This window comes from Eurypyga helias, unplaced genomic scaffold (genome assembly GCF_000690775.1).
Source record: "Eurypyga helias isolate BGI_N326 unplaced genomic scaffold, ASM69077v1 scaffold12785, whole genome shotgun sequence".
Taxonomy (NCBI): domain Eukaryota; kingdom Metazoa; phylum Chordata; class Aves; order Eurypygiformes; family Eurypygidae; genus Eurypyga; species Eurypyga helias.
The window spans coordinates 44,649-66,702 of NW_010253432.1; the positions used below are offsets into that span (position 1 = coordinate 44,649).

Sequence of the window (22,054 nt, forward strand, 5' to 3'; positions counted from 1 at the left end):
GAGTGAATCGGCACTTTCCAACATATACAAGAGGAAGGAAATAAAACCCAACACACAAAACAAACAAAACCCTCTAACTTTGCCAAGTAGGTGTGAAAGGTTTCTGTTAAGTAACTCAGAGGTAAAGCAAAGATGGTACAGCCCAAGAAGTGTGAGAAGTTGTAAATTTAGGATCCTGTCCGCTGACTGAATTCTACCTGAGCTATGACCCCTAATAGCGTATGTTAGTAATATGAAGCTAGTCAAGAAGAGAGCATTAGATTTTCTGGTTTGCTTTCCAAATTGCATTAATTACAGCAAATTTGGTCATTGAAGGGTACCAAATTCTTAAAAAAAAAAAATCCACAGTACAACCAAAATGTGAACATCTGAGTATCCTCTTATTAAACACTTGTTGGTTGACCCCAGCTGGCAGCCAAGCACCTACACAGCTGCTTATTCAGTCTCTTCTCACAAAGGACAGGAAGAAAATAAATGGAAGGCTAGAAGGCATATGGATAAAAATAAAGACAGTTTCATAGGTTTTGGCTGGGACAGAGTTAATTTTCTTCATAGTAACTAATATGGGGCTGTGTTTAGGATTTGTTCTGGGAACAGTGTTGATTACACCAGGATGCTTTCATCACTGCTGAGCAGTGTTTACACAGGGTAAATTCAGAGACTTGGGGCCCTTGCCTTCCTGTGGGGTGAGGCTGGTGAAGTTCATGGCCAGTCTTGCACAGGCAGCCAGATTTGTGACCTCATCTAATCTTATAAGTATGTTAATTGACTACAACTACAACTACCTATCAACCTATTACACAACCAACTACTCTGGCAGACACTTTTTACTTTTTCCTAACAAACACGTTCTTTTACTAAAAATTCCTGTAGATACTTGTCTTAGTCTATGCTTTTGATACCATGACTTCCTCTGAATCCAACCATGCATTACACGAGGCAGAAAACATTCATGTTCAGGATAGTCTCCATGGGGTTTTTCTTACTGCTTTGTTTCTTGCAAGAGAACAGCCAAGAGAACAGCCATTTTCACAGCTAGAGGCTTGAGAAATAAAATGCACTCATTTTCCCAATATTGACCAAGTGCTACAAGCATATTAAGTTAATTAGAATGGAAACGATGATTTTCTTAAATTCATATGTAAATACTCTGGTTTTTAAAGAGTCCCAAAGCACAATACAAAGTTCAAAGCCATCTTAAGTGATGGGCTAATTTCAACCATTGCAAAGATGAAGCTACTTCTCGGATTCCCCAAGGAAATCTCTGCTAAGCTGGACAGACATGAAAAATACAGTTATGAAGGAATCAGAATGGGTGAAAACTCTTACCACACCTCTATAAAAGCAGAAGCTGGTAAACAGAAGAAAATTTCAGCCTCTTTACACTGATAAATGTGCTTACTTTATTAAATAGCCAGCAAGAAGAACAAGAATTGCAGGTAAAATACTGAAACAGAGAAGTTTCAATCATGTAGAAGTACTTACTTTTCAGTAACTTTTAGAAACTGTGCTACAGCAGCTAACCCATCTTCTGCAGAAAAGCTGTTTGATTCAAGGTGAGGGAGTGAATGCAGAAGGTTCCAGAAATATGGTTGCTTGTACAGGTTTTCTGCTCTAGAAATCATTTCTTCTGCCTCATTCAAATCCATCTTTATGTAAGGAAAACACATTAACATGCAACAGTTCCATTAACAGAAAAAGAAAATTAAATAGCAGGTGTCTGTTATTTCCCCTACCCCTGCCCTCTTGAATTTTTAACTTTTTTCTTTTTTTTTAAGTGGAAACATACCTCTAGCTTTGGTAATTCACATCATTTTGTGGTACTTTGAACTTATGGAAGCTTTCTTTCAGATGTCTCTCTTTGCTCTGATGGAAAATGGAGCTGGGAAAAAAAGCTAAGCAATCTCTTTCTGCTTAGAAGTGTAACTCTCTCCCAAAGAGAAGGATCATCTTTGAGATCCCAAGCACAGGGAGTTCTTTAGCCCTGCAACAGGGTGCAAAGACCAGGGGACTGCCAGTGACATGTCATCCTTGCCTCACAACTCCTTGAGGGTGTGGGGGGTGTGTAAAATAAGAATTGACAAGAATGGCTCTTTAAAGACAGGCTGAGGTAAGCCCACTTCTTTCATAGGACTATGCTATCAGGTGCCTATGCGTAACATAGGATCTATCATACTTGTTTGTTATGCAGTCTTTGTTTCTCTAAATCAATATTTCACTAGGGCTCTTCTGGATAATGGCATATGAGTGCTGTTTATACAAAAAGAAGCTTGTAAATACAAGCTCTGTTACTAATCGTGATAGGCTACTTTCAACTGAATATTTTCTTAATGTTGATAAATCCATTGTTTCTATTTATAATCCAATCCAGAAACAAAATTTCATATTGATGCAGCTCCTTCAAGTATCCCATCAGAATTTTTTTAAATGTTGCTATAAAAATGCCATCTAATTTCAAGTTATATCTTGGAAATCTGGGTTTCATGAAGTAGCAGTTACATTCAACCACATATAGAGAAAATGCATTTTAAGATATTTTTAAAGTGAAGCCAGTGATCTGTGAAAGGTACAAAATTGACAGTAATGGAAATCCACTACTGTGCCCATTCAGCCTTCCTCTTTTTGTTGAGACTGCAAGGATGAAAGAATAATTCATTAGGGACAGCACAAAGACCAAACTAATTTCACAAACTGCTAAATTGATTTTGGAATGAATTATGCTACATCTTGCAAATCTGTCTTCCTTCACCCCCACTTAAGACTGCTTGCCATGTTTGCTGGATCACAAATATGAAATCAGAGTAATCTACTCCAAGCAAGATCCCTATCTTTTTCGATCTCCCTGCAGTCCTTTTTTAAGTTTTGGGTTGTTTTGGGGGGGTTGTTTTGTCATTTATAAGTACATATTAGGATAAGAGTTCCTTGCAAGATATTTTGTAATATGATTTTATACAACTACACAAGATCTGGCAGATGCACTTTTAAATGGCTCCTAATGAACAATTAGCTCTCAAACAGCTGTGGATTTTAACTACTAACAATCTAAACTAGTTTAAATTAGTAATCTAGAAACTACTGAATCTCTAGCAAATTCACAAGACACGATTTTTTCTTCCTTCAACAGCATATCATAATTTTTTAAGACAGTTTACTAAAACTTCACAGGATACAAATTTCTAGCCATTATAATAAAGACACCTCAAAACCCAGAGTTGTAGTTTAGAAACAGACTGTAAAAATACTTACAGTAAGAAAATCAGTGATGTTATGTAGCCCTGTAAAATCAAATATTTTCCTTTACAGAGAGGCACTATTAACATCAGAAGAATCAATTTTATAAGCAATAGCAAGTGGTACACAAAGGGCATTGCTACAGAAGTAGAGGCATATGAAACAACTAATACCCTAGAAAGATAGCAATACACATGATTTTCTGTGCTTTCCAATACTTTTACTACTACTAGAAAAACAACTTCAAAGAAACTGCCTATGATTCACTTTTCAGTAAGGAAAAATCATCATATCAACACTAGATGATCACTTTAGCCCCCAGACATCCAGGCGGGAAAATGACAGTGTCACCAAATCTTCCTGCTTGGAAACTCAGCCAGAAACTCAGAGTAGTAGTAGGTCCTAAATGTCTGCCTGCTACAGCAGCAAGGGTGCACAGTATGCGCGGGAACAGAGCAGGAGCGTCAGAAACTTGGTGCTTCCAGTCTCACCGTTTAGTGTGAGGCTGACTTGCCTCCCTAAAGGTCAGCAGGTGTGAGCTACTGAGGTTTTCCAACCTTACACTCTCTAGTACAACCGAAAAAAACTGGGAGAAAGACTTAAATCCTGGTAAGTTACTTTAGAATGCATGTTGGACCAAGTAACCCTGTACTCAGGTTGTTAATCCTTATTTTTGAACCTTTCCCCTTACAGAATTTTGGTTATCATCAAGCAGTAAAGCAAGAGCACGGTTTCAGAAAGCTAACCGTTTCCTGAGAGCCACACTAACAGTAATCATAAAAGTAGCTTTTTTCAGGACAGTTAAAATTTCAGTTTGTGCATTTCTTTTTTAAATAAAAGTATTCTTTTTGTCCAGTCGTTATCACTACCTGACAGACAAAGCAATTAACTATTAGAAAGATCACAGCTTACCTGAGAACTTTGAGTTTTCCCCCCATAGCTTTTCTAAAGCAATGGTTTTCTCTGTGGTCTCAATAAATCCCTTTGCAAGTTCTTCTACCTCTTTCAGGAAGCCTAGATCAGGTCCTCTGAAGCTCTCTGGACCAGCTTGCATACCTGAAGAACTTTTTTTACAGAAAGAAAGGGGACAGGGAAGGTAATTACAAACTGGAAGCAAGTAGCTAAAAATGTTTATATACTCACAGCACTATTCTGATTTTTTTCTATTATGCATTTATACAGGTTTTATTCAGTTCATTAACATTCAAGTTGTTAATGAACTTGAAACATGTAAGTCTCAAAACCTCAGGAAAGAGGGCAATGAAAAGTTACAGAGCTGGAGAAGCTCACCCATGCCAGTAACCCAATTCTGGCAGCAGCCAGACACGTACTTTGAAGACGTTGATGTTTCTGAACACATCAAATTTTCTCCCCTGGTTTATCATGAGTCAGGTGATGGTTGTTTGATCTCCTGTACTCTGACGTTCAGGCTGTCCTACTGCATCTGCAGCAGCCAGAACAGGTAGCTTGGTCAATATCACCAGATGAAATATAGGTAAGTGCTGCTTCCTGGGCCCTGAAGAAAGTTGCTGCTTCCTCTTTAGTTAGTTTACTAAGCAACAGAACTATGATAATAATACCACCACCTTCACAAAGAAAACATCCATACTAACAAGCGTATGCTAATCCCAGATGATGTAGTCCTCAAAAGTACCCTTCTGCTTGAAAAGGGAGAGCGGTGTCTGTGGCTACATATTTCTGCCGTATGCTGACACACACAGAGGAAGTGTCTGTTGTTAGGAAGACCTACACGGTTTGTATTTGGGATACGACAGCTTCTTTGTTCAAATACCTTCAACAACCTATAAAAAGAGTATCCTATTATCATTACTGGCTTTCCCCTGATTTTAACTAACAGCTAGACCCCCCCATAGAGGTTATCTCCATTATCTTGATCATGCTACCATCTGGTGGCTACTCAACAGCAAAACTCAATTCCAACTACTTTCAAGATGAAATCAGAAGTCAGAAAGTCATTTAAATGTCTCTGTACAGCACAAAGTAACTTAGACTCTCCCAAGGCACCATAAACAATAGAATAATCATCGTTAGCTAGGAATAATCATTTTTACTAGGCAGTTGAATTCTATTTTATCTTATCAGAAGTTCAAATTGTCTTAGGGTGAAACCCTGTGTAGCAAAAGTACTGCTATTTTTCATTAGAAGCACAATTAACTGTCACAAAAGTCTCACTTAAAATAATAGCTACATTCCTTTCTTATCAAACTTGTACGTGAATACTAGTTTTCAGCATAATTTTTACATATTGGTGAAGAAAAAGCTAGTAAGATAGATGCACAAACAGAAGCAAAAAATGTAAAACAAAAAAGAGCCACTGCTTTCTAAGCCTCGTTTCTCTTTCCATCCCTCCCTGATCCTCATTTGTTCAGACGCCCACAGAGCCTGTCTGTGACTTTAGACTAAGGGATGAGAAGAAAATTTAATCTTAAAACAATCAAGTTCTTGATTGTTTCAGCACTGCTTGTTTTGATCCCAACTTGGCTGACAGTCAATAGGATTTTGGAAAACTAGCACCAGCCTCAAACTTCAATGGATTAAAGGCAGAACAATTCTTCAACACATTTTTTTTTTTTTTGTCCCTTTTAAACAGAGCTTTAAAAAGTAGATTTCTGTTGTTCAGAGGGCAGATTTTATGGTGATTAATAGTTGCACATTACCTATCACTTTTGAAAACTACCACAGAAATTCCAATACTGCTAACATGCCTACTGCCTGAAATTTCAGACAAAGAGAAACACTGGTGTTTTGCAAAGAACAGGAACACTGACTGCATGCTGAAAACTTTCTAGCACTGTGCTTTTTGGACATGAACAAGTGGCCAGTGCTTGACCAGAATAACAGACACATTGGTTAAAACACAAATCCAGTCAGAACTTTAGAAAACCAATACTCTCAGTTTCCTCAGGATCGTCCACAGAACTTGCTGAACTTTAAACTGACAACTCAGAAAACAGGGTCACTTAAAATAGTCACAAGTATTCAAAGACGTGGAACATAAAGGCAGTATTTCAACCTATGTTGTTTTCCCTCCAAACCAGACATAAGCCTTTTATCCCCACGTACAAATCTCCCAGGTTTAGAAGCATTGCAAACAACAATGCTCTGGGGAAAAGGACACTTTTAGTCACACAAGAGTATACACCTGGGTTCAGCACTGGTGCCTGGGCTGCTGGTGGTGCCCAGCCTCCCTGCTAGCAGCAGGATGCACAGGTGACAGTGATGCGGGAGTTAGTAACTCCCTCCTCTCTACCTCCCTTGCTGACTCTGCAGCGCCTTGGATCTGCAAACTTGGGTTGAGAAAGAGCAGGGGTACAATAACAAAACAAAACCCCACCCAACTCTTAGCATCTAATTTTATGTGCTATAGCCAGCTGTTTGATGCCTAGCAGAAGCACACCAATAGCACAGGCTGAATTGTGTGAACATTAATCACTTCTGTTAATCTGAATCTCTTGTGAGCAATCCCAGCCCAGAAACCTTTCAGCCTCACACTGCATGAGCAGAGCAGCGAGTGGTTCTCGAGGCACTTCGGTAGCAAATGTGATAGATAAGCAGGGGCTGTTTAGCAATAATTTTTCAAACAAGAGGAAAACAGAACTCCCCCACCCCCCAGTACGAGCAGGGGAAAATTCTGTCTGCTGTTCCTCACTTGGTTCACAAGAAGATTTACAGCTATCAGTGAAACATTCTGAAGCTAAGAAGTTGGGGAAAAGGCTGCAGGTCATGCTGCCCTAGGTGCAGGCAGCGGCAGCAGCCTGCTTAGCCCTCCTGCTCTGCCCCTTGCCCGTGCAGGATATCAAGCTCATCTGGGCCATCCCTTCAGTGTCTCCGAGCTTGAGGGCTGGGAGACAAGCCACTGCCCTGCAAGGGGTCCCACAGAGTACAAAGGTGGGGACTGGGGAACAGACACAGGCTAGAAACAAGAAAGAAAATAACTGGCAACAGAGAGTGGTGGCTCTGAAGAGCTCCAGGGAGAAGGGAAGGGAAAAGCAGGTTGATGGTGAGGGAGAGCTGGGAAACAGTAGGGAGGTGTAGATCTTTACAGTTTGGAAGAAGGACCATAAACCAGACATCAGGCCCAGGTATTACTGAAGAGAAGATGACAAATGCAACCTGAAAAACTTGTAGAAGCACCACATTCCCAAGCACAAGCCTCTCAGCAGGATGACAGCAGCCGTTGGGACGTGTTGCTCCTGAACTATTAGTTGTATGGGGATTTCCAGGGCAGGAGCCACGTCAGCCAGCTGCCACTCATGCACCCTTTTTACCGTCATTGCCATAGCCCTTCCTCCGGCTGCTCTTGGAGCTGATTGCAACCTCCTTTGGAAAAGGAAACGGCAACGGGCATGGTGTTAGTCACCGGGCTCAGTGTTATGAAACAGATGAAAATATCACAGAGGTTCCATTTGCTGAATATCCCTGCTAAGTTTTAAAGGATTTAATATATTTTCAACAGGAAAGTATGGGACCGTTTTTATCTCTGAATAAGAGTGCTATGAAATACGAGTTTCTTAATTCAGCACGTTACACAAAATTGCAGGAAGATGTCACCATCTTGCCAAAGAGATAAGACACTGAGCTTCAAAACCAGCTGTAGGGAGAGGAAAGAGACGCAATTTTCAGACAGTGTGCCAACAAAAATACTTAATTGTTGTACTGCTACTCTCCCGAAGAGCCTCCAGTGTGTGCTTTCTGGGGCAGAAGATTACATTAACTCACTGTGTATGTGTAAAGGAAGTCAACAGCAGCAGTTGATAGGAACAATAAAGCAAGGGATGATAAAAAGGACAAAAGGAGGAAGCCAGTAATTTGTAGGAGAGGACATACATAATTAGGACTGGGGTGTTAAGAGAAAAGTGTGCATGTGTATATATATTATTTCATTATCATCCATGGTAACTTTCCTTAACTGTGCATTTTCAGAAATACTTGCACAAGGACAGAAATCAAACTGAAGACATTCATATGAGTTTTGATCATGACAAAACACTGCAAAAGAGCAAAAAGATTCTACTTCTCTGAGCATGAAAAAACAATCGGGATTTCCTAAAGTCATGACTCAGAAGTGCTAATTCTGTCCAAATTACCTAGTTACTCACAATGACAACAAGAATGTTTCAGAGCTCATCTGAGATCTCAGCTATGATGTGCGATGCCTTTTAGACCGGTGATTTTCATAAGCCTCTCAGCAAGCTCTCGTCTCAACCTCTCCCCTGTCACCACATAAAAAAAAAATCTCTCTAAAATTACAAAGCCCCAGCTGTGCTGACTCCTGTTCAGCACCATCTCAGGACAGCCTGGAGACATGACATCTCCATCAACACCAGTACACATGCTGGACAATAGCTTACTGTGTGTCTGTCACAGAAAGGAAAGATCTTTCCCCTCTATGTTGCATGGTATTATAACCCTTCTAAAATGCAATGGACCAAAAAAATATAAAGAACCAAAAAAGTGTTGATCTTAATTGGCTATAAAATGGCAAAACCTCATGTTTAAAATTCCTTTTCTCCCCAACTCTCTGACAATCTATAGTCAAGATCAGGAAAATTGCTTAGGTTTCTGTTTTCTAACTACATAACATAAAGCTACAAAGGCTTGCCCAGACCACATAGAGTTACTATTCCTACAAGCTGCTGCAGATGTACAGCTATTTTGCCGAATTATTTCTTTTTTTTTTTTTTGAAGATACACATCATGAAAGAAAAATTTGACCCCTAAGTAATTCTTATGCAAGTACTATCGTTGTTGCTTAGACCTTCCTTGATTTTGTTTTTCCACACCTGCTCTCAAACACTCTCATACATGAGCTCTTCCAATACTACTCCACTAGAGAACCACAGAGGCCCAGGTAGCGATAAAACCAGTAACAAAAAAGGGACCATCATGGGTGGGGCCAAGCTAGTAGCTGAGGCAGCCCTGGATGAGGCAATGCCCTCATCAATGGGGCACTGTCCTCCAGGATCCTATCCAGAAGGCAGAGACGGGTGTGGATCACAGGCTCCAGCAACAGCCTCAACACAGCAGGATGAGCCCAGGAATCCAGTCAGGTGACAAGGAGACAGAACTACCACGTGGGACCGAGGGGTCCATCCAGGAGAAGATGCCAGAGACAGACCTGGAGCTCCACAGACCTACAGGGTGAGGCTGCTCAGGCTGCTACTACTTGTGGCTAAGTAAAGAGAAATAAACTAATGCACTTTAAAATGTGGGTTTTTTTGATTGGTGTTTTTTTTTTTAGAGTCTTGTTTTTTTGTGATCTTTGTAAGTTGTAAGACTGAAAAAACCTAAGTTTGATTTTCTTTTAGGTATTGAGAAGTCTAACAAGCCTAGATCTAGGAGTCTGAGCTGCATGGGCAAGTTCCACCACATTCTGCGAGATTTGCACTTGAATGCAGAGTACTGGGAATACATTTGTGTTTCCATGCACATGCACTCTGATTTCTGGATGTGGGTGTAAGGCCCTAGGACTCTGTGCTGCATGATTTTTATCTTATTTATATGCCCTCAATTTTACTCTATAATCCATTAAGATGAGGTGGGGGGTGGAATGTTATGGAAAGAGCAATGAAAAATGTCCTTTGTCATGGGAGCTCCTAAATACTTCCTTACTCTCCGGCTGTGAAATACGGCTGGGTGCAACAGGCTGGGGAATCACATCGAAGAACTGCAGACTAGCAGCTATTGCAGTGGCTGAAGAGGAGCAAAGCCTCAGAGTTCTTGAAAACTGGATGCTCTCAGATGCATCAGGGGAGGTGGCAGATTTTGCTGCAAATCAAACTTAACAAGGTAGTTGTAGCCTTCACCTGGCTTGTCTTCTCACCATATCAGAGGCTGTTGATAGATCCTGTTGCCTGGGGGTTGGCACCACATCTATGAGGACATGGCCTGCACCAGGATGACTTGAACCCCTGGCTCAGCCCTCCTCATGGAGCAGCCCTGCTCAGGCTGCTCACTGATAGGTAGCAATTTGGGTGGTTTGTGTCTTTCATAGTGGAGGTTCCAACAGAAGTCATACAATTACTTTTTACAAAAGGCAGTAACTCTATTTCAAACTGATAGCACTGATGTGGTCCATACAGGTGTGCTAAATGTCCATGCAAACTATGCACAGTCTCTTCTTTACCCTTAATAAATGCAATATGCTGATGCCAGAAATGTCGCTGAAAATTATTATACAGAACCACCTATGGTTTGATATAAAACCTAGAAGGGAAGATAATTGGTATCACTGTTCCTATGCCACCCCTTCTCTCCAGTCAACACAGGGACATTGTAGGATTCAGTTATGTTCGGCTGATCAAGCTGAGAGTCTGTATTCCTAAGGCTGTTGGCAGCCAGCATAAGTCAGAGAAGCCCTGAGGTTGATTTAATTTATACTGATGGACCTGCTGGAATAGACTGACCTCAGAATGAACTTCATCTTGTTTTGCCTTTTCCTTCTACCCCTTTTCCTTAACTCAGTGTAGCCTATGGAGCATATAAATACACATATATGCATGTATTTTGGTTTTCAGTTGAAAAATTGAAAACCACTGAATAATTTCCCCAATTTTTAAAGTAGGTCTAAGACTGCCTCCAGGAAATGCTTTCCAGCTTTTCTTTTGAGCTGAAATATAGTCTGGGCAATTCAGCGAAAGCAATGTAAATAATCATGCAGAGCAGTCAATATAGTTCATTGTTTCTAGATGTTTAACACACTTAGGTGGCATCATAGAATCATAGAATGGTTAGGGTTGGAAGGGACCTTAAAGATCATCTAGTTCCAACCCCCCCATCAGTAATATAAATAAACACTATCCTTTCAGGAAGCAATTTTTAGAAAGGCCAACAACCATTGTAATGCTATAACCCAGTAATACAGTGTTGCCACTGCAAGTGAAAGGCTACAGGCTTTACACTAGGCTTGCAAGACCATGGCACAGAGGCTTGACACCTTTGCTTTGTATGAACTTGTGTTAACATGCCTGCAGTTTTGGTTTTGATTTGGTTTAGTTTTAACTTTTTTCTTTTTTTTTTTCCCCCAGATGGCAACAGCTCTTGGCTTTACTGTCACTTGTCATTGTATAATACCACTGTAGTTTTATACAGATAGTAGTAAAAAGTGATCATGCAGTGCAAAATGAGGTATTTATTGTTAACATAGCGAAGCAGTGCAGAGGAACGCAAGTCCAGTGTAATAGTAGAGGCCTTGAGAAATGGGGACACAGGATGCGCTGTACTGGAGTACAGGTCCAAGATGATAGGAGTTGGGGCACAGGCTGGCATGGAGGACCCCATAGCTATAAACATCTCAACCAGTGGTTAGTTAAACTGGTGAAGTATAGTTAGACAAAGCCACTTCGTAAGTATCAAGAAAAGAAAACCAGGTACTTAAAATAGGCGAGAGATACCATGTACATTCAGATGTATCACTGATGCAGACCAATGGAGAACAAGCAAGCTATAAAAGTACAAGAGCAAACATAAGGGAGTCCAAATGCACCCTAGAGTGAAAAACAAGCCATCAACAGCACATTCCTCCCCCCCACCAGATTGCAGCCACTGACCTTATGATCCAGAGCAGCTGTGGAAATGTGAGCATAACCCCAGCGAAAGGAGTAGAAACTAAGTGGTTGTGTAACAATTTAACTGTATTACTATGAGAAATTTTTTTAGGGATGTTACTGCAATACTGTTATTTCTGTGTATATGTTGTGTGACACTGTATTTGGACTAATAACAACTTGTGGCTTAAACAGTTAAGATTTCAATTCTACTAACAAATTACTGCTTTATGTAGAAGGCATTTGCCCATAAACAGATTTATTTTCCATATTCTTATGCTCAATCAGCAGCTTTCTATATCTACAAATAACTAGAACAGACTGTCTAGATCATACGGTAAGTATTATGGCCTATTACTGTGATACTGAAGCTTTGCAACTTGCTGCATGCTGAATTTAGTGCTACCTATGAATTTTTACAATAATAGACCATAAAAACTTGATACTCTTGCATACTTATGCCGGTTAGACCTCTGAGATTTTTTTTTTTTTGGTAGAAATTCTCAATTTTCTAAGAATAAACATGCATATATACACATATTTATTCTGTTAAGCAACTTCTCAAAATACATAACAATAAAATCAAATTAAGGTGAGCTAATGACTACCTCCTTCAGCCAATTTGTATAAGTGTCCTTGCATCTCAATGTTTTTCAACCTGTTGAAGTAGATGAAATGACTGCTTTTGTTAATAAAACGCCCAAATTCAAGTTCATTTTTTCTTTCTCCATTCCGGAATGCTGTGACCAGGCCCTCTTGCAGACTACTTTTTCAAGTTCTTTTTATCACAGAGCTTCTGCTACTCCCTTTTGGCCCTTTATGGGTCTTACTTGAGAACTATCCTTCTTTTACTTTTCTGCGATTATTTCTCCCACCAGGTATGATCCCAAAATATTCCAAGTTTAAATCCATATATGACATACTTTTTGTTGCTCACTTTCAGCTTCATGTAGTAAAAGACTTTCTATTGAAGGATAAAAGTGCATTTCCACATGGCAGCAGTTTTCAGTATCAAGTAACAGCAAGAAATGCCCAGGAAAGACAAACAAAAATTTGGAAGAGGCATGACTAAGGCCCTACAGCTTTTGCTTTCATAAGGATGCTGAGTGCAACTTTTAGCCCAGAGAAACAAAGCTCCTGTTCTACTTGTCTACAAGACAGTAAGAACCTTTGCTGTGGGAAAAGGTGCACTATGGTACCAACAGGTCTGTCAAATTCTTATCACTTACCGTAAGCGGTTGTTTTTCTGTGTTGCGTAACTAGTATTCTTGCATCTTGAACCGACATTACAGAAAAGGGTCCGCATGAAAGGATAAAGGCCCCGACTTGGTAAATCACGAGCTTCTAAGTAACCTAAAACCAAGCAAGAGCAGCAGAATTAAAAACAGCAACGTTGCAGTTACAAACCTGTACCAGCAAATTGTGGTCCCTTCTCCTAGGAAGTGGCTTTGCCACCTGCAAACAATGAAGTTACATTGATGGCAGGTGTCCCATTTAAGAACAAGTAATTCACCACAGAAAATTAATAACCTCTGTGTCAGACTGTGACAACAGGGTATAAGTTTTGAGAGCAGTCTTTGATAAAGCTGACTTCAAGGTACTAACACCATTTTAACATCATATGCTTTCTAGTCTCTCTGCCCAAAATGACTTGTGACCTAAATTAGAATTATAGACCTCTCACAAAACATTATTCCCTCTTTTCTCCCAGGCTTTCATAGATGAAGGAAGGTCTGAATGTACAGCCATTAAGACTGTCTAAACAGCAGCTTTTGCATACCTCTGCAATTTATCTCTCTCCATAGTTCTGAGAATTTAAACTTCAAAATATAAAGCAACATTTGACTACTTTGAAACATAAGAAATGGCTCTAGGGTTCCTACAAAATTTGATTTCTCTGTCTAAAACAGCTTAAAATTGAGAAATATTCAAAAGGTCATTCCCCCCTTCCTCTGGGTAACCTTTTTTTGGCAACCATTACATTAAAATTAAAGGAATAAAATGAGGAGGTATGAAAGCTAGTATTTGGACTAGCACTCTTTTACTGAATATTCAGAATTGAAAGATGCCAAAATGGGGACTTCATTACATGCACACAATACTTAAAAACCTTAATTTTATTTAAATTCAGGTGTCAATATTTTTGAGACGTGTACCATTAAAAATTACACTGTTAGTCAAACCATCCTTCATTCCTCAGGAACTGTACCTGATAACATACAAAAACAATGTACAGTACAAAATAATGAATTTTGAGTTGTGAATGATCAATGCCATTTTCAGATGAGTTATTTTTACTTAGCACACACCACACTGGGGAAAGCTCTCCAAGAACATACACTGGATCCCTCTCTACTAAAACAATGCAGAGGTACTCCAAAAACACACTTAATGTACTCAAACTATTAGCAGGTATTGCATCCTTGGGTCCAGACTAGAGCTAGTGGAGGCAAGATTCTCTCCAGGTGTTTCACTCTACAGATCTATAAACTGTTTTACCAAATTGTTTTCTAATGTAGCTAAAGTCAGTTTATCCCCAGTTTACTGACAACTGTGAATAACAGAATAATAAACTGAATAGACTATAATACCACAGGTCATTTTTTTTCTTAATTAAGTTAACATTTGACAAGATAAAAGCAAAAAAAATTTATAAGGTGGAGGTAGTTATAACAAGTTTTGAAATGTTGATGGAAATAAAAGAATTTATTATTTACAAAATGTTCATTTTAAAATCCCAGGAAGTGGATAAGGGTAAGATTCACCTTGTTTAACTGTTAATATCTAGGACCTAATTTTCTACCTCTGAGCCAGTCATCTAAACTCCATTTCTCAACAGGAAGAAATAAGTAAAACTACAACCCAAGGGATCCACCTTACTCCAAAGCAGATGTCTAAAACTGATCTGACAAATCAGACCTTAAATTTTTTATTTCTTTCCCAACCAAATATGACTTGCTCAGATCCAGCTAGACAAGACTGAATCCCATTGTAGGATTCCTTCAATTGACTCCACTACATTTAAGTCCCCCCTTCTAGGATATCTTTTACTATTTCCTAAGTACTTCTACAAGCAGAAGTGACCAAAATAGAACATAGGTGAAACAAAACATACAGTTTTCCCTGTATTTTGGGGGCTCCTGGAAGCGGATTGCAGCCAGAATCAAGAAAAGCACACATGGCCAAAGTATTTCAGTGAGAGACAGGACCTGAAAAGGTAAATCAAAACATCATCAGTACTATAGAAAACAGGATGTGGGAACAAATCATTGAAATTCATATACCTTTCAAGAAAAAAAAATCTTTTTTTTTTAATAATTAAAAAAGAAAAAAACCCCACCACAATAAATAGCCCCCCTACAACTATTTAAAGGAAAAAAGCAAATTGGTAATTAAGGCTTCTGTTTAAAACCCTTATAACTTTGCCACATACACTGCTTTCAGAGTACAAGAGCAGTTTCCACTTCTATTTATAGTGTTTCTAGGTATTTCCCTCTGGTCAATATAGTGACTCTGACGATGTGATGACAGTGGCATCCAGCTTTCCCATACCTGAACCTCCTCTAAGAAGCCAGCAGCATCCTGCACCTTACTGTAACTCATGGTCCCCTGAAGTCTGCCTGGCAGCATACCTCCTTGTCCTTCCTGAGTCCTCCTTGACTGCTGCCATTACACACTTTCTTTCACCTGCAGCCACCTCTCTTCAAAAGCTGCCTTTGTGACCTCCTTGTTTGTGAGACCAAGCTAATAGCCCTGAGGTTTCCCATCACCACACTTCTAATTTCCTTGCTTTCTCATTTCTTGGGCCACAATGTAAACACACCCAAGATGGTGTACTGAGGGACTCACAGATTTTTGAGCATGCCTACCTCAGAGCAAATTGCACATACATAGTATGTGCTTGCATCAGAGAGGATGCAAACTCCCAAACAGATTGCACAGGAAAAATTAACAAACAAACCAACCAACCCAATTATCTTAATTTTCAGCTAACTTTCAAAAGACTTCTAGATCCACTGTGAAAATTGCTACCAAGCTTAGTAACAGAAACGTAGTAGAAACGACAAAGAACCACATTAAAGATCTGCCATCGGAAGTTTTTAACTTCTCTGAAGCATATTGAGGATTAGGTCAGAGCTGAATTAAATCGCACTGAGGAAGTGATTCCCAGACTGGGCAACACTACAAAAATATGTGAGAAAAGTAACATAATGCTTAAGAACAGCATCCAGTGACCAAGTCTTCCCTGTGAAAAACAGGGCCTGCTCTGCTGAACAAGAGTCAGGGAACTAAAGGTTTCCTGAAATTTAGGGAAATTGCCATTTATCTAAAATGAACACAGTCCAAACCCAATAAGAAACAACTAGGGGTGGGGAGAAACACACAACACACAAGACCTGGTGCTTTCAAATTCGCAAGGAGCTGTGAGGGCTAGCTGACTCTCTAAGGCACAAGAAGCCATGCATAGTAACACCTCCCAACAGGGCGAGGGCCTTGCCAGCTGGGGACCCCCACACAGGACACCATGAGATGGGCAGGGCAGGCTTCAACCAGGAGTCCCAATCCTCAGGCAAGGTCACAGTGATGAGGCACAACCATGGTCAAGCCAGAAAGACAGCAGCCAAGCACAAGAGAGAAGCTAAAGAGCAGTGCTCCTCCAGCTTCACCCAGGCAGGAGCTGAGTGCCCAGAGGCCCTATTTCATCTGAGTCCTGGGCCCAGGTGGAGTCCCAAGTGAGGCCGATCAGGGCCATTAACACTTAGCAGTGCACCCAGAGCCCTGGCAGCAGCCTCCCCTCCTTGGCACGCTCATCAACATACCTCCCATCTGGGATTGGAGTGACTTTGTCATTGATGCAGGGACTCAGTGGCCTGTTCTGGGGGGTTGTAGAGCCACGTACAGCAGATGAGGAAAGGGACACTACAGAAGAGATTTGGAGAAGGTGTCGCCCATGAGGGACTGAAAAGGGTCAAGGCTGCCCCCCGGAGATACACACCACCACTACCCAGGCCAGTGCTAGGAAAAGGTCCCACAGGGAACCCAGGCAGGGGGACAAGGCTGTGGAACACTAGAGCTCAGGACAGAGGATTATAGGGGGAAGGCTCTGGAAGGCTGGCCTCCCCAGTACTCACCTCAGGACTCAATGCAACCTTTAGGTAAAGCTGCAGTAATGAGACAAGCCCTAGGATCAAGCCAGGGAACTAACCTGCAGGCCATGGTCCTATTCAGTGAAAGGATCCAGGGTCAGACACAGTCCTGCAATTAGTAGTAGAGCCTGTGGGAAGGTGTAGCTAAGTTAGAAGACACCACTCCTGCTGACGCAGGAGCAGGGCTGGGAGTGTGAGTGAAGGCCCTAGGTGAGGCTGTTCAGGGCCATTAAGGCCCATCACCTGTGAGCAGACCTGTAAGTATATTTAGGTATTCACTTGATACTGCCCTCAAGATATGCTAGAGCTACTCATTAATTGTCTCTCTTTGTACCTATTCACTTTTCTATAAGAAAAGATTCTTGGGATTCTGTGTCATGAGGACTATCTCTGGGTACTTTGTGGACTAAGCAGTCTTCTGATTTCAAGCCTGCTGTTCTGTTCTCGACTTGTCCTATTGCTTGGATGCTTATTGGTGAGTGTACCTCTTTGGTTAAGGAAATCTAACATGGTATTTTTAAAGAGTAAAAAGGTTTCAAGTAAAAAATGCAGGAAATCATATATGTTAGTAGGAGGATTTATTTGTGCTACAAAGCAGAGAATGGATAGACTTGGAGACTTATGGTTGTTACAAAGGCCTTCCTGGAGAGCCTGCACTAATTTTAAATGTCTCAGGAAAAGTAGACTTAGGAGCAAAAATATCATACTACATTATCACTAAAATTGAGGAAGAAAGTGGTACTACCCAGTGGGATGCTTTTGAGCTTGTACAAACAGCTTTATGGGAATTATGGGATCTGAAAGATTTTATTTGCTTATCATACTAAAAAAAACCATAAGGTGTATTATGTTTCCCCTTAACTGAGATAAAACAAAACTTGATTAATGGAGAAACAAATTTCCTATCAACTTGGAATAAGGCAAGCTTCTGATTTCAAAATCTAGATTCATTCACCCAAACAAATACAGAAATAATTAATTCTGGACCTTCTTTTTTTCTTACCATTTTCCTTATTAGGCTGCATTTAACAACCAGTAATTCATATTTAAGATAGCTGTGAAATTAATTGGACTTTCTCCATTGACACTCCCTTTAGCATACAATGGCAGGTTACCAGAAGCCCACTCTTGCAATTTTCATGGGGTGTGATGTATCACTTGGTCTAAAACTTTGAGTGGTATTCTTCCTGTAGATTTCTATGGACTTTAGATGAAGCCAAAGAAGTTCATTTATTTCAGGTAGATTTTAGTTAATTGGTTTTGACCTATTCCTGGACTCTTTTGTCTGCAATTACACTTTAGAAGTCCTTTGAACTTTAAGAGTTTGACCCACTGAGAGCTGCTACTGGATTATTAGATTGTACATTCAAAGTAAAATGGAGTAAGGGGATGAAATAACCTGTTTATGGGTATAATTGAGTGTCATCTGGCTAGAAATCAAGACAATACTCTGTGACTAGAAAAGTCACCCAGGCTGTAACATAATATGGTATGCCAGGTACAGAAGAGTTACAGGTGAGAACTCCCCTCTGCATTAAGCTTTTCTAAAATTAGTTTTAGTAATAAATTCTAAAATTCTAGTATGTAGAGAGGGGTTGTTATTCCAAATCTGGGACAAATGAGCCAAATATTCTTAAAATATGAAAATAAAACAGCAGCATTTTTTAAAATGGGAACATTATAATTTTTTTGCACAATGCCACTAGCATTGGCACTGAGGGAGAAAGGCACCTAATGAAATGTAAACAATCAGTACTCTCATTCTATTACTTGCATTCTCCTTTGTTATTGTCATTTGCCTCCTAAACCTCATTGTACCTAAAGAATAGTGTAAAAAGCAATGATTTTGGTGAATCTATAAAATTTATGGTTTAATAAGTATTTCAGGTTTATGACTGGAGAATACCAGTGAGCCAAGCACATAAGTATAGGCCTAATAGAATAATTTCTGTTGTTCAGAAAGTTTTAGGAAAACAAATAACTTCCCCATTTTCCATTTACTTCGAGAATTTCAGTACGCATTAATGGCTTATCAGATGTGAACTAGTTAGTTTAATATGCTTATGCCCTCATTTGCTAGAGTATCGTGGGTCTGCATGTTGATAATAGCAATTGCAGAGAGCCTAGGAATTTTATGAAATAATCCCATTGTCCACATTGCAGTAGTCTGCTCTAGCTGCCCTTACTACCATCTCAACCACTGCCTGGGTGTCAACAGCAGCAACCATCCAGCTGATGCTTGGATGTGAGGGAGTCCAAAATAATTGGGATTTTTTTTTTTCCAACCCCTGAAAGAGCCATTAGCAGTCCTGTCCTTCAAGCTAACAATTTTTTTTAGACTAATAAAGCAAACCCCATTCAGCTGTCTTCTAGCAGAGCTCATGACAACAGAGGAATTTGGCAGAAGTACAAGGACTGAGAAGGCAGCTGCAGAGGCAACATCATCAGGTTGTGTTGAAGTGAACATAGGTAGGGGGACTCAATGAAGCATCAGCACACTGCAGGCATTAAGCAAGAAAAATTGATCTTATTGAGTAAGTTATTGCTGGTAAAGGTGGGAAGTAATCCTGTTGTACTGATGTTCCAATAAGAAAGGCACTAACAGAAGGCCCGAAGAATGGGTATTTGAAAGGTGGCAGCACTTGTGAAGCTGCTTTGCTCAGGCACTAAGGGGATCTGAGGTCTGGGAGTTCATGCCATTCTGGTAAGTTGCCTCTGAGAAGAACGGTGAATTTGGTAGTGGAGCTTTAGGGTCAGGATGAAAAGATCACTTTGTAATCGTTCACTATTATTCTATTTTTATTTTTTTGCACTGATGCAAAAACAGATGTATGCAAAACAGGGCACTCAGCAGTGAGTAATTTTTAGGATGCTTATGTCTCTTAAAGTGTAGAAGAAAGGAGTGTGAACTGTAAAGGACAGAAGCAGGGCAAATATGACACTCAGCGTAGGGGCAGATGAAGAGCAAGAATTACACCAGCATATTCTCTCATGTTTAACATTAATCCAAAATGAAATTATGAACTGCAACTTCTTAAAAACGGCAGAGTTTTGGGATAGGTTATGTTTCTGTTTTCCCCTAATTGTCATATTAGCAACCACACACTCCAAACACTTCACGACATGGTTGTAATACCAATTTTCCTCTAATTTAGGTTATCAAAACAAGAGAATTTGGGAATTGCATTTCATCCTCTACCTAGCTGTAAATCTGGGTGGTAATAAATACTATATAAACAAAAGCTAAGAAATGCAGTGATAGAAAAATTATGTAATACAGTTGCCTGGCAGCATGTATCACCTGGGCTTCCAGAGTCTGTAGTTCAGAAGCAAAGGCTTCTGAAAACAGAAATGAGATGGTATCTTCTACTCATCTGCAATTTCAAACTCCAACTGACATCCAAACATACATATCATCCTGTGCTGCCTTTGAACCATGTTAATAGGAGGTGCTGATGCCTGTCTGAATTTCAGTCAAAACACCTACTCTTTACAGATCACTGACATCTTTCACAGCCCCTTCACTGTGTAATATCAACTAATGCCATGTGACACATCAGTAGTTCAACAGACCACACTTGTCTTCTAGCCCTAACTGATGATAAATAACCATGGGAAGACAATCACCTTCTACAGACAGATATAATACAGGACTGAAGCACATCCGATCATTGAGAGGATGCTTCTCTCTTCAGATTCACGAGGGTCTGATATAACCTTTGCATAGGGGGATGATCCACCTGGATTTCTCCTTGTGTAACTGCGGATAGAGCACCTTTGTGGCTCGGTGTTTGCACAATGAGCGCACGAGGAGGTTTTGCAAATTCCCTGGAGCAGCTCCTGGCTCTGAATAGGTAGAAGTAGGTTTGTGAAATTCATTGTAAATTCTGTTATGGGGAAGCTCATCTCGATGAGTGCTCTTTTCAGGAAAGCTACTAGTTAGACAAACTTAAAACTTACATGGATTAAGATTTTTGTCCTTCAAGAATATATAAAAGGAAAAACTAGACAGAGCAAGAAGAGAAATAGCTCAGCATGGAGAAGAACAGGAGACACTGAGAAGCCACTTACTGCACACTGATTGAAGTATGAGGAACAGATAGCATACAGAAGTGTTTAGGAATGGAGAAGAATATAACCAACTATCCCTCCCCAAAAAGTAATTTTGGTATGAAAAAACATCACTTGAAATCATCTGGAGAATAAATTCTCTCTCTAAGTCACAATTTTAAGTGAAATATTTCTGAAACGAAAAGCTGTATGTTTATTTAATTGAAGTAATCCTACCCAAAGCAGCCAACATGCCTCATGGCAAATCCCCAGATCACAGACAAGGGAAATCAATGAGAAACTATTAATTAAAGTGACATTGTTTTTCCACAAAAATGTTATCTCTCTTGAGAAAATTCACTTATTTCCATCTTAAATTAAAAAATCATGTCAATCGCAGTAAAAGTGAAGAATGACATCTCATCTTATATTTGAGTATTATTTCAATTTTGACTGATGTTGAGGTAGCTGCCACATTCTTCTGCATATGGGAAATCAAAAGGTTAAATTAGGCATCGTAGAGTGGATATGAAAGGAAATTTAGAAGTATACACAGTTTTAATACACAATTCTTGCATTCCTCCTATCTAGATTTTGATCACAATTGTGCAAGCTTTCTTACATTACCAATGACTACCTGTCATGTGAAGAAAATTGATCTTCAGCCTTGCTACTGCTGCAGGCACTGGTAGTATCTCATGGTAATTAAAAGATAAGCTGTGGCTCTTCAGAACTTTTATGGGATTTCCTATCTCATGAGCAAATTGGGGAGCACTGCTGTATTCAGCCATTTTAGAATTAAAACACACTGGGTTTCTCTACTTGTGTTTTCAGCAATTAGGAGAGCAGAGGCAAGTAAAAGAACCCCTTGCAGCCAGCCTATCTTTAACAATCTGCAGTGAAAAGGGAAAATCGATAAATAAACTCTTCCAACTGATATTAAAATAAGATTTAAAATATTGCTTTTTTTAATCACTTCCAAAAACTCACCGGTTGCCTCACACGGCAGAGCCAATTCTTCCAGAGCAGAGCCTTGAACTGGTGTACAGCGTGCCCCAT

General features: G+C 39.9%; 1 protein-coding gene across 1 annotated transcript in view; it reads right to left on the reverse strand.

Annotated features, from left to right (window-relative positions):
- ABCA13 (ATP-binding cassette, sub-family A (ABC1), member 13) overlaps positions 1-22,054 on the reverse strand; it is a gene marked incomplete at its 3' end in the record, with an annotated part of 64,058 nt that extends 42,004 nt beyond the window's left edge. Inside the window, exons 1-5 of the mRNA XM_010152679.1 lie at positions 21,986-22,054; positions 14,914-15,007; positions 13,028-13,151; positions 7,521-7,572; positions 1,486-1,649 (exon numbers count right to left, since the gene is read on the reverse strand). Of these exons, the coding sequence (XP_010150981.1) occupies positions 1,486-1,649; positions 7,521-7,572; positions 13,028-13,151; positions 14,914-15,007; positions 21,986-22,054 (503 nt within the window). The remainder of the gene's footprint in view (positions 1-1,485; positions 1,650-7,520; positions 7,573-13,027; positions 13,152-14,913; positions 15,008-21,985) is intronic.